This window comes from Triturus cristatus, chromosome 7 (assembly GCF_964204655.1).
Source record: "Triturus cristatus chromosome 7, aTriCri1.1, whole genome shotgun sequence".
In the NCBI taxonomy this organism is placed as follows: Eukaryota; Metazoa; Chordata; class Amphibia; order Caudata; family Salamandridae; genus Triturus; species Triturus cristatus.
Genome location: NC_140590.1, coordinates 1,280,079,923 through 1,280,093,340, shown reverse-complemented (window position 1 = coordinate 1,280,093,340; position 13,418 = coordinate 1,280,079,923). Strand labels below are relative to the sequence as shown.

The following is a 13,418-nucleotide window of genomic DNA, read 5'->3' as shown; positions in this document are numbered from 1 at the left end:
ATGAACGATGACCGCCCGCCACCCTCTGCAGAGTGATTAGCCCGAGCTCGCGGGCTGAGTCCCAGCTACCGTGCTGTTACAGCGACGCGTGGGATGACTACCGCTCATTTACCGGCGCCACTAAACCGTAGCAACCGCTTACTACGCTACCCCAACCCCCATCTTGCGCCCCCTCCGCCCGTGGCCATCCGAGCCACAGGGCCCCGTCGACCTGGTACTGCCCAGGGACGGGGCCGGGGCGGAGTGGGAGCAGCAAGACTCACCGTTGCTGACGAAGAACACCAAACCGGCGTGGGGGTCGGGATCGCAGCTACGAGGCGACAGCCAAAAGGCGAGGTGGGCGACAAAGAGGTCGCCAGTGAGGGTGGGGGAAGGCTAAATAGCCTCCCCCTCACACCTGGGCCCGGAAGTGACGCGCATTGCGCGTCACCTCCGGCCCCTGACACGGAGGGGGGCAACAGTCAGGATCCCTGCCCCCGCCCCCCCCCCAAGGAGGGAGTGGGGAGGGGTGACCGGGGCCCCGGGGCCACTAAGGCGCCGACCGCCGAGTGGCCCCCTGTGGGGGCCGCGGTCAGAGGCATATACCTCACCGCATGGTATGTCTTTGCCGCCTGTGGTACCTTGCACCTCCTATTATGGCATATTCTGATGCTAAGCCTGCATCTGACGGCATGCAGTGCCCATCTGATGCCGACGGTCCATGCCGGCTGCTCATACGCAGGTCAGGTTGAGAGAGAGTTCTATCTGGCCGGGCCTGGCCTTATCGCCTGTGCAGCACAGGAACAGGGCAACGGGAGGGGGGGGGGGGGGGTACTCTGCTCTCCACAAGGCCAAGTGCAAAGGCGCTTAAAAACATCGCAGTAGGGTGCGCGAGCACTGAAAGCTCGAGCCACTTAAAGCCAGCTGCCCGGATCTGGCTCGGTTCAAGGTTCACTTTCATGCTCCAGCCCAACACGAGCCAGGCCCTCGTGTGGCTTCTGCTTACCACCTGGCAGGCAGGGCCCCTCGAGCTTGGCTCGTACTGCGCACTGTCGATGCTTAACATTAGTACTAACCTCTGAAGTAAGTTGCTCGCGAATAGGTTGCTTCCCCATTGCTACAGCCCCTGGTACACCCCATACAACGGGTTCATGCCCCTCGGGACCACCTTTTACACCTCTGGTAGGCCATGTCACATCATGGGGGCATTGGAGAGAGCCCCGAGCCTCCCAGCGGCGGTGCCACTCAGCATCCGCAAGGCATTTGACACCCTGGTATGGTCATACCTGTTACTAGTATTGGAGGCCCTCGGGTTGGACCCTGAGTTCCTTGGACGGGTCAGGCTGCTGTGCATGGGCCCACGAGCCAGAGTGAAGACTGGACAACAGCTGTTGCGACACTTTGAGACTGGGAGTGCCGTTTGTGTTGCAGTTACCTCTATGAAGCATGGCAGGGATGATATTCGTGCTAAACACCCACAAGCCGCCTCTATGGCATGACCTGGGAGCAGGCGCGCAACACCCATTGGACTCACAGGGCTTCAGCCCCCCCGTCGCGTGTAGCAGCCCGGGATGAGACAGCTTCCCGGCGCAACACAGCCGCACCCGAGGACTTCACAGGTCTTTAAAAGACCATTTGCATGTTAATGAGGCCTCGCTGTTGTTTCACCCCTTCTAAGAGTCCCTGCAGCTCCACTCTGCCTATGGCCGAAAAGATTCAGCCCCCCCCCGAAATTGTTTCTTAGCCCCCCCCCCCCGAAATTTGGCTCTAGTTGCGCCTCTGCCTGGGAGTGACCCATTGGGCGACCTTTATATAGAAGGCACATTGCGATCGTTTCAAGATCTACAAACTACACCCGACCTGGGAGCGGTCCTCTTTTTGACACACAGTGCACGTGTGCTTGAGGGGCGTGGCGCTTGGGTAGGGGTGCAAGGGGAACCAAAGTTGCACCTCGGACGGCAGTGCGCCCTGACTCATGGGCTGACAGGCGGGCAGTCACTGTGTTGTATGCTGCCTTATAGACATCTGAAAGGGTCGCACACTGTGCATACTGTGCAGTAAGCCCAGGTGGGAAGCGTGCTCAGGTGTGGTCGTAACAGAGAAGCAAGGGGTGGATGGCTCTTCGCGTCTCTTGTACCGCCCACCTGAAATTCACAGTTTAACCATCTGCGTCAGACACACTTCACAGACGCAGCGTCCATGCACAGGGTCTGCGAGACCGATACTAGTGCAGATGTGGATATGGGTGATGGAGCGTGTCTTGGAGGTCACGGATGTGCAAGTGGCCCCAGACCCCTTGCTCGAACTCCTGAGGATTACAAAGCGATCGAATCACACTGAACAGATTCTGAAATTCGCCGATCTGGCCCAAATCCTCTTCAAACGGCAGATAGGAATGTCATGGAAGGCAGTGCAGCACTCCTTTGAGGCGTGTTGACTCCGGGGGTACATACGTGGGCAGTGGCAGAGGCAGATGCCGTGTCCTGTGAAACAAGACGGCAGGGAGGAGCTGGGGCCGTCACAGTGTGGACACATACGTGCTCGAACTGGGATTCCCTGCGTAATGTTGCCCAAGGTTTGGGACTAAGTGATGCCACCTCAGATGAGAGCCGTGCCTGGGGCCCGCATGGTAGCCGTGCACCTCATACATTCCAGTGGCCGTTCTGATATCTGATATGTACTTCCCCTCCCCGCCATTCCCCTGCATTGATACCTCCCTGCTACTCCATGCCACCATCCCTCTGCATTGATACCTCCCTGTTACTCCATGCCACCATTCCCCTGCATTGATACCTCCCTGCTACTCCGTGCCACCAGTCCCCTGCATTGATACCTCCCTGCTACCCTGTGCCACCATTCCCCTGCATTGATACCTCCCTGCTACTCCATTCCACCATTCCCCTGCATTGATACCTCCCTGCTACTTCATGCCACCTTTCCCCTGCATTGATACCTCCCTGCTACCCCATGCCACCACTCCCCTGCATTGATACCTCCCTGCTATTCCATGCCACCATTCCCCTGCATTGATACCTCCCTGCTACTCCATGCCACCACCCCCCTGCATTGATACCTCTCTGCTACTCCATGCCACCATTCCCCTGCATTGATACCTCCCAGCTACCCCATGCCACCACTCCCCTGCATTGATACCTCCCTGCTACTCCATGCCACCATTCCCCTGCATTGATACCTCCCTGCTACTCCATGCCACCATCCCCCTGCATTGATTCCTCCCTGCTACTCCATGCTACCATTCCCCTGCATTGATACCTCCCTGCTACTCCATGCCACAATTCCCCTGCAATGATACCTCCCTGCTACCCCATGCCACCACCCCCCTGCATTGATACCTCCCTGTTACTCCATACCACCATCCCCCTTCATTGATACCTCCCTGCTACTCCATGCCACCACCCCCTGCATTGATACCTCCCTGCTACTCCATGCCACCACCCCCCTGCATTGATACCTCTCTGCTACTCCATGCCACCATTCCCCTGAATTGATACCTCCCTGCTACTCCATGCCACCATTCCCCTGCATTGATACCTCCCTGCTACCCGATGCCACCATTCCCCTGCATTAGTACCTCCCTGCTACTCCATGCCACCATTCCCCTGCATTGATACCTCCCTGCTACTCCATGCCACCATTCCCCTGCATTGATACCCCCTGCTACTCCATTCCACCATTCCCCTGCATTGATACCTCCCTGCGACTCCATGCCACCATTCCCCTGCATTGATACCTCCCTTCTACTCCATGCCATCATTCCCCTGCATTGATACCTCCCTGCTACTCCATGCCATCATTCCCCTGCATTGATACCTCCCTGCTACTCCGTGCCACCATTCCCCTGCATTGATACCTCCCTTCTACCCCGTGCCACCATTCCCCTGCATTGATACCTCCCTGCTACTCCATGCCACCATTCCCCTGCATTGATACCTACCTGCTACTCCATGCCACCATTCCCCTGCATTGATACCTCCCTTCTACTCCATGCCACCATTCCCCTGCATTGATACCTCCCTGCTACTCCATGCCATCATTCCCCTGCATTGATACCTCCCTGCTACTCCGTGCCACCAATCCCCTGCATTGATACCTCCCTGCTACCCCGTGCCACCATTCCCCTGCATTGATACCTCCCTGCTACTCCATGCCACCATTCCCTCTGCATTAATGCCTCCCTGTTACTCCATGCCACCATTCCCCTGCATTGATACCTCCCTGCTACTCCATGCCACCATTCCCCTGCATTGATACCTCCCTTCTACTCCATGCCACCATTCCCCTGCATTGATACCTCCCTGCTACCCCATTCCACCATTCCCCTGCATTGATACCTCCCTGCTACTCCATGCCACCATTCTCCTGCATTGATACCTCCCTGCTACTCCATGCCACCATTCCCCTGCATTGATACCTCCATGCTACCCCATGCCACCATTCCCCTGCATGGATACCTCCCTGCTACCCCATGCCACCACTCCCCTGCATTGATACCTCCCTGCTACTCCATGCCACCATTCCCCTGCATTGATACCTCCCTGCTACTCCACGCCACCATCCCCCTGCATTGATTCCTCCCTGCTACTCCATGCTACCATTCCCCTGCATTGATACCTCCCTGCTACTCCATGCCACAATTCCCCTGCATTGATACCTCCCTGCTACTCCTTGCCACAATTCCCCTGCATTGATACCTCCCTGCTACCCCATGCCACCATCCCCCTCCATTGATACCTCCCTGTTACTCCATACCACCATCCCCCTTCATTGATACCTCCCTGCTACTCCATGCCACCATCCCCCTGCATTGATACCTCCCTGCTACTCCATGCCACCACCCCTGCATTGATACCTCCCTGCTACTCCATGCCACCATTCCCCTGCATTGATACCTCCCTGCTACTCAATGCCACCATTCCCCTGCATTGATACCTCCCTGCTACCCGATGCCACCATTCCCCTGCATTAGTACCTCCCTGCTACTCCATGCCACCATTCCCCTGCATTGATACCTCCCTGCTACTCCATGCCACCATTCCCCTGCATTGATACCTCCCTTCTACTCCATGCCATCATTCCCCTGCATTGATACCTCCCTGCTACTCCATTCCACCATTCCCCTGCATTGATACCTCCCTGCGACTCCATGCCACCATTCCCCTGCATTGATACCTCCCTTCTACTCCATGCCATCATTCCCCTGCATTGATACCTCCCTGCTACTCCATGCCATCATTCCCCTGCATTGATACCTCCCTTCTACTCCGTGCCACCATTCCCCTGCATTGATACCTCCCTGCTACCCCGTGCAACCATTCCCCTGCATTGATACCTCCCTGCTACTCCATGCCACCATTCCCCTGCATTGATACCTACCTGCTACTTCATGCCACCATTCCCCTGCATTGATACCTCCCTGCTACTCCATGCCACCATTCCCCTGCATTGATACCTCCCTGCTACTCCATGCCACCATTCCCCTGCATTGATACCTCCCTGCTACCCGACACCACCATTCCCCTGCATTGATACCTCTCTGCTACTCCATGCCACCATTCCCCTGCATTGATACCTCCCTGCTACTCCATGCCACCATTCCCCTGCATTGATACCTCCCTGCTACTCCATGCCACCATTCCCCTGCATTGATACCTCCCTGCTACTCCATGCCACCATTCCCCTGCATTGATACCTCCCTGCTACCCGACACCACCATTCCCCTGCATTGATACCTCTCTGCTACTCCATTCCACCATTCCCCTGCATTGATACCTCCCTGCTACTCCATGCCACCATTCCCCTGCATTGATACCGCCCTGCTACTCCATGCCACCATGCCCCTGCATTGATACCTCCCTGCTACCCCATGCCACCACCCCCCTGCATTGATACCTCCCTGCTACTCCATGCCACCATTCCCCTGCATTGATACCTCCCTTCTACTCCATGCCACCATCCCCCTGCATTGATGCCCCCCTGTTACTCCATGCTACCATTCCCCTGCATTGATACCTCCCTGTTACTCCATGCTACCATTCCCCTGCATTGATACCTCCCTGCTACCCTATGCCACCACCCCCCTGCATTGATACCTCCCTGCTATTCCATGATCACCATAGACAGATTCTCCGTATAGACTGTTGCCGCCCCTAAAGGAGCCAGATCTTCGTTGTTTTTGTTACTTGTGTTACTGTATTAGTTATGATGGCATGTGTCTGCTCACACTCTAGCAAAACAGGATGCTGGCAGATGGTGGAGTCACCGCACCACTGGGACGTTGGTCCTGTGCGACCTATAGCTTGATGTCTGCAGTGATTATTGAGTTCATTAATATGTCGCCACATGCTGTGAGAGTCTCAGTGCTGTTGTCAGTGTGCATTCTTTTGCTGACTGATTGTCGTGCTATACAAAACAACAATAAAGACTTATCATACAAACAACAAAGTTACCTATGGCCTCTGCTGCTGGAGGGTGGGTGTGTTCAAGCTAAGGACTATGTACAGCTGGAGATTGTGGAATCTCAAGCCCCCCCCCACACATTTAGCATTGCTTGACATCATTGTTGTGTATTACTCTGTCCAGAGCACACGTTCCAGCCCACAGAATACCCACAACTCAATGTGCTCTCTGACCTAAAACACCAAGGTACTACACCCTCAGAGGCGAACTGATCCAGCCCTGCTCAGAGCAGATCCCTGCCACTGTCCGTCCACATCTTAGTTGCAGCAACTTTTTTAGGTCTGGCTATAGACATCTGCAGAAGCTGGCATACCACGTCATTGGTTCCTAAAAAGAGAGTACAGAGAGAAAGACTGTGGGATTTGTCTCAGCACCTCAGCCACTGACTTTCATGGGTTTTTCATTACTTTCAATTCCTTAGAAGGGCTGTCCATTAAGGTATTGCACTTCGTGCATTATTATATTGTCTCATTTGTCTGCCTGTTAGATTTTGGTAAAGAGGCATCATGTAATTCTTATGTTAGACTAGAGACACTGTGAGCTGTGTAATGCATGCACTTTGTTGAGAGAATCACATTTTAATTACGGGGTTATGCCTTTTTGTTTAGGAAGTGCTAATGTTTAGATGACCTAGCCTGTCATAAAGACACAGTGCTATTCATCGCTCTTCCTTGCATATTGATTTGCTTTACTTTGCTGTTTTTTTGTTCACAAAGGAAAGACATGCACATGTAGGCTATCTTAAATATGCAGTAAAAGTTCTGGTCATTGAACACAATTAATTCTATGCAATAATTTGTGGTGTATGCCTTTTAAGTTAACCACTTATAGCACATACTTCATTGTCTGACTCCTTTTCATAACATTCTTCTTTGACTGTGTTGCGTAACTCAGTTAATATAGCCTACTTAACACAGGGGCTCTACTCCCAGTGTACACAGTCATAACATTTTCGGCCAAAAATGTTGTAAGTAAATCTCCTTTTGTGAAAAGTCTAAATACTTCCACAACCTCAAATTTTGAGTGTACGTCCCTTTATTGGTAAAAAGATTCTAGTCTATAGTTGGAAGGGAGAACCCTCATGCCTTCAGTGATTCAATTCTTACAAGCAACAAGAGACAGAGAGTGTAGAGTAGGCCCAACCTAAACAGAGGTAATGGAGGATGTGACTCATGTACACATTGAAGGGAAAAGTAACTGGACACCAGTTAAGAATACTTTTGAGGTTCCATGTTCTGCACGCTGCAATCTGAGGAGGTATGACTTTCTGGTTCATTTTTGGGCTTTTGTCTAGATTTAAACTGGTTTTAAGAGAATTTGTAAATTGTGAGACAGCAGCACACCAATTTCTACATCATTGTTTCAGTGGGACACTATGTTGACATTTTGGCATTGTCTTCTAAGTTTGCATCCATGACAATCTTCTTTTTCTGTCTCTATGTTCTAGGTGCTGGGGAGAAGATCGAGAACACGATGGAGGCCTTCACAAAGTAGGTCTGATAAAATCCAAAGAAAAGCATAATGGTTTATGGAACATTCCAACTTTTTGAGGGAGTTTCTTGGAACCGGTTAAAAAGACAGATTTTCCATCTCCCTATGGGGCACGCATTGTAGCTCTGGGTCCTCTGCTCACTATTCGATGTGGCCTTCCCATTATCTCCTCATCAGGGTGTGTGCTGGGTGATGAGGAGAGTAAAGGGGAAATCCCGCCAACGCACTCCTGTTCGGCCACAGGATACCCTGGAGAGCCTCGTTGTTGTCCCATATGTTACTGTCTTTTGGGCCTTAGCACAGTAACTCATTACAAATAGAGATGTGGTTCTCCATTCTGGTCTAACTAGAGTGGCCTCATGGGCCTCCCATCGGATGACAACAACCCCTTTTTAACCCGTTAACCACGGCGTAAAATCCGCCGCGGTGCGGGTAAATTCTTGCGCAGGTGGGGCCGCGTCGGCCAACGGACGTGCGCAGCACTATGGAGGTACTGCTCGCGATGGCCGTTGGCCGTTGGCCGACGGGCGCATCGAACGGGTTAACCCTCCTACTTTTTCATTGACGCTAAGTCCCTTGCTTCTTTTCCTGCCTAGTCCAGTGTCCACTGCAGAAGCCTCACCTCTCTTCTAGAGTTAAGTATCAGTGGGGTAACCCGCAATGCTACCAGACCCGGGTGAGAACTGCAGTACAATAGAAAAATGGTCACAGTAGCGACAATTTTAAAGCTCAAAGATGAAAGCATTCACAGGATCACATTCACGTTTCTGTAATAGATGCAATTTATTCTCATAACATCAATTGATTGTTAAAGACATCACAATTGTCTATACACTTGAAAGAACGGTGCTCAGGATGAAGATAGAGAATAAAGTGCTCAGGGTAAATGTGCGTTTGTGAGGGTTGTACGAGAGGGAAGGTAATGTGCCATATATACATTATATTTACATGATGAAACCTGTCCAGCCTATAACAGGCCAATTATTGCAACAAAAACAAATGGCAGTGTGAGGACGCAGTCCAAAGCTGGTTTTAAAAGGAGCAAAAGTCAACTTTTTGACCCCTTCCAGTAATCAAGGTTGTTAAGTCCTTAGCATGGGCTCTTCATCAGGACAGAGAGGGGAGCACCTAAAAGGAAGTGAATACTCCGTATTATTTGTATGATGCCTCATGGTCGGATGTGAATGCACATTAAAACACAGTGTTAATGACCTAATCTGGGAACAGCAAGATAAATCAGGCTGGAAAATGCAGTAGATGGGCTCCGTAAAGCTCCTAAAACACAGAGAATGAGCATTTGGCTATAGAAGGACTAGGTCTAACATGGCAGCGCCTAGCAGACCAACGTGTAATGGATAAAACTTACTCAAAACGTGAATAGAGGCTCAGTCAGTCACCTCAGCACGACCGTCCAAAGCACAGACGGCGATGGGTTAAAAGATCCCACAGTGTCACGGAACAATCCTTATGTGAGAAATTGAAATTAAAAAGTTACACAGAGGTTGGATCGAGAAAAAGAGGAACGTGTGTGTCAAGACTGATAAGGTTAAGAGTGGTCTACTTAGTTCTAAAGTAGGCGTGCACCCAGAGTGTGCCTAATGACCTCAATTAAAGATGTGACCATGGTGATGATGGCATCCATATGCAATACCATGCATTTGGATAAGGTAAAATGCATGTCTAATTCCACCTTTGAGAGACAGCGTGTGACCAAGTCCCAAGTAAAATTCGAACGTTTAGCGGTGGCACACAAAGTTAATGCAACAGGTTAAATGTCCCTACATAGAGTATAGTAGCGTAGATGGTAACGACTAGCTTACCCGGAGTGCCAATAACACCTCGTGAAAGGGATAAAACTTGCAGCCATGCTCCAACCAGTCGTCATGGTTAATGGTAGGTATCGCTATGCAGTGTAGGGCCCTGCAGTTTCTGCTATGCATTTCCACTCCACTGGGCCCTTGATCCGTTTCATAGCTATAAGGGAGCTAACATAAGTGAAGATTTAGAGGTGCAGTCTCCAGATTTTGCAAGGGGCTCAATCATCTTGAGTTAGCCTCCCTCACCGGTATACGGGGCCCTGTCCCCTGGTGAAGACAATGCTGTGCTGCAGAACTGTCTAAAAGGAAACCCTGAAAACTGATTTTGTGACTAAGTGTGCCTGGGTTCAAATTTCAATCTATCTTCTGCTCTGTCTTGTATTTTTTTTAACTTTTGTTTCTCCTAGTGCAGTTAAACACCAGACAGATCTCCTTGAGCTGGACTGCCACCTTACAAAAGATGGCCGAGTGGTGGTGTCACACGACCTCAACCTCCTGCGACAAACAGGACACGATGTCTGCATCAATGACCTCAACTACTCGGTAAGGCCAGCCTTCCCTCCAAGTTGGGTGGTGTGGCTCTAAGCAGGATGGCGGGGATATGTGAGCAAGCACCAGGTTTCTAACAAGATAAAGTCGGTTTAGGATCAATGACAATTGCTGTCTCCAGGCATCCCCTGGGACAACATTGAGGGTACCAGGGGAGATGTTAGGGCTTAGAACAACAGCATTGGACAGACAAAGATGGAGAGGCTTCTTTGGCACTGTTAGAAGCATTGGACCTTGGACTTTGTGCAAGCCCATGTAGACCTGTTCATCTGCTAGATTAAAGGTGAGAGTGGACTTCTTCCAAAGCCAAGCTGTTGACAAGTGGGTGTTGCATTCAGTTCAGTGCGCTTGTTTATCTTGCCATTCGTTTTTTTAACCTTCTGCTAGTATTGCTGCCTTGTTTTTTTTAAACACATTTTTATTGATTATTCATACAACAAAAAATGTGGCTCCGGGGTCGCACCCCTGTCAGGTAGCAAAGTCACAATCGGGTTATTTGAGGTTCAGGTGTGACACAATAGAATGTCCATGCCATCCTTTCGGGCGTGTTCCGCAATCATCACAAATATGAATCTCTACTGTTATTGCTGCCTTGTTGACCCTAGAGCTGTGTTTGCATTATGATTGAGCCACAAGGGCAGTTGGTGGAATGTGTCCTCGCTGCTCCCATAATACTAGACTGCCATTGACAGGCCAGCGCCATATCTTAGGTCTCGCCCTTTCACTAACCAAGCGCTCCATAATTATTGTCCTATTGAATGTCACTATAAATAAGCAGCACCTTTTTCTCCAAAAAGGAAGCATCAGGTTGAGTTAAGGAGGAAGAGGCAATCACTTGGAACCCATCGCAGGGACAGAAGACATGTCCTTACCCAGCATGAAGCTCGCACCGACTGCTCTTTGCATCCAGAAGATAAGAGTAGCAATCCTCGCTGTGACAAGAGCTTTTTCATGTCTTGCTGTCTACATGGCAGGCTTTGGCTCCACCCAGAGAAGCATTACTCTCTCACTTCATGCTATTGGCTCTTTGATGTATCCTTCCACCGCCTATGCTTACACTGCAGTGCATGGGGATTATTTTACATCTCAATAGTACACTGAATCGCCACATATTAATTTCTTTACCTTAATTTTTTGGCTTGCCAGAGCATTTAGTTCATGGAAAGTGAAAAAATCTTCAAAAAAACAATTAAAACAAAAAAGAGAAAGGACATTGAAACTTCAGATTACAAGAGCGAACATAAAAACTGAGCAGTCTAGGGTAACCACTCTACATCAGAGGTGAAGCAAGGTGGAACACATGAGACTTGTGCTCTTTGATGTCAGTTAGGAGTAGCCAGCAGCAGCAGCTGCTACCCTTGACTTGCCCTCTGTTACCCGTGGGGCAAACTTTGCTAACCCTGGTTTAAAAACAAGCATTGGCAAAGACATCAGGTCTGTGTTTATTATGCGAATGCATGCAGCGTTAGCACAGCGGAACGAGGCTTGTAAGAGGAAGCCAGCAGGAGCAGACAGAGAGGGCTATCACTGTGAAGTAGTGACTCCTGCAGTTCAATGCAAGCACTTGAGAAGAGGTGGAAGGATACACCCAAATAGCCAAGAGCATTAAGGGAGAGAGGAGTACTTTGTTGGGCTGTGCCAAGACATGATTGAGAAAGTTTGAAGGCAATAGTTGAAAGAGGCTGGTCAAAGAAAGCCAGTGGTTGAAAGGGGTGGACCCAATATGTATGTTGCTAGCAGTATATCTGTGGACCTTAAGTTGTCAAAAACCAGATCAAAAAATGTCCGGCTGCGAAAGAGAACATGGTAGGTCCAGCACCCGGTGCCATCTAGTGGTTTTAACCGTGTTAGCTGTGTCATTAATAAATAGAAGAGCTTTGCAATAAAATCTCTAAATGCTGCGGCAGGAACCCTCCAAGAGTGCAGAGCTTATGAAATTACCCATGCCCCTGACGTCTAACGGGGCTGGTGTGGACCAGTTTGCTTATGAAGATTCGCCTTGCAGCAAAGTGTAACAGTTACGAAGGACTAGCACATGCTTGGGGTGTGCCCGGCAGCAAAGCATGCATGACCAAACTCCACATGTGCAACAACCAGCGCGTGTAGCTCTGCGTGCCCGGGGAGCCATGGCGACTAGCTGCTTTGTTATATCATTCTGAGGGAGTGAAGGACTTTCTGTCGCAAGATTGAGAAGGGCAATGAGGGGGAGAGTTATGGCGCATCCAGCTAGAAGCCAAGAGATGTCACGTGCTGGAATGCTGTTGGAGAGGTGAGGGGGAGTCCTAGACACAGAGCGGATTAATCAATGATGGGGCAAATGATGAGGAATTCATTGTTTTCGGGATGGAGCATATAACTACTTTGAATTTTGCAACAACAAAAGTCCTCTATTTGCCCGACTCCCCTCACACTGTTTCTTCTTTGCAGGAGCTGCCCCTCTACAAGGACAACCTGGAGGTCACCTTTCTCTCGGGTAACTCACAGGGGAGCACAGTCACACCGGAGCCCTAGTGCATGAGAGCGTTTTAGGATTGTTCCCACTGACAAGTCCATGATTGATCTGCAAAGAAGTGACTTTCTCGTTTTACTTGGCTTTCGTTGCTGTTTTCCTCCTGTTGTCCCTGTGCACTCCGCCCCCTCCTATAATTCCTTCTTGTCATTTACTACTTCCTTCCTCCTGTACTCCTTGCCCACTCCTATTCTCACTCTGTATGCTTCGAGTCCCTCATTTCCTTCTCTCGTTCAACTCTCACACTCCTTGTCTCCAGCTGCAATTCTTGCCTTCTTTCTAGCTATACCTCATGTATCTTTTCTCCTTTTGTACTCCAGCTCCTCCCATGCTTGCTGCCTCCTCTTATTTCCAGCTGGGCCTCTTGAATCTTCTTGTACACATGTCCCCCATACTCCTACGTTCCTTTTTTCATCCCCAATATGCTTTATCGCCTTCAACATACTCTGTTTCCTGCAGTGCTTCTTGTGCTCGTTGTACCCCTATACCAACTCCCCCTCCTATATGCTCCTGTTTCTCATTGTACTCCTTTTCATCTCTGTACTTCCTGTTTCTTCCTTGTCTCCTCCCGTACTCCTTGCATCATTTGTACTAAT

General features: G+C 50.3%; 1 protein-coding gene across 2 annotated transcripts in view; it reads left to right on the top strand.

The window, feature by feature from the left end:
- LOC146811839 (lysophospholipase D GDPD1-like) overlaps positions 1-13,418 on the top strand; it is a 183,221-nt gene that overhangs the window by 86,511 nt on the left and 83,292 nt on the right. For both annotated transcript variants that reach the window (XM_085618830.1, XM_085618831.1), the window contains exons 2-4: positions 7,904-7,946; positions 10,172-10,307; positions 12,741-12,786. In XM_085618830.1, coding sequence (XP_085474956.1) covers positions 7,904-7,946; positions 10,172-10,307; positions 12,741-12,786 — 225 coding nt within the window. The remainder of the gene's footprint in view (positions 1-7,903; positions 7,947-10,171; positions 10,308-12,740; positions 12,787-13,418) is intronic.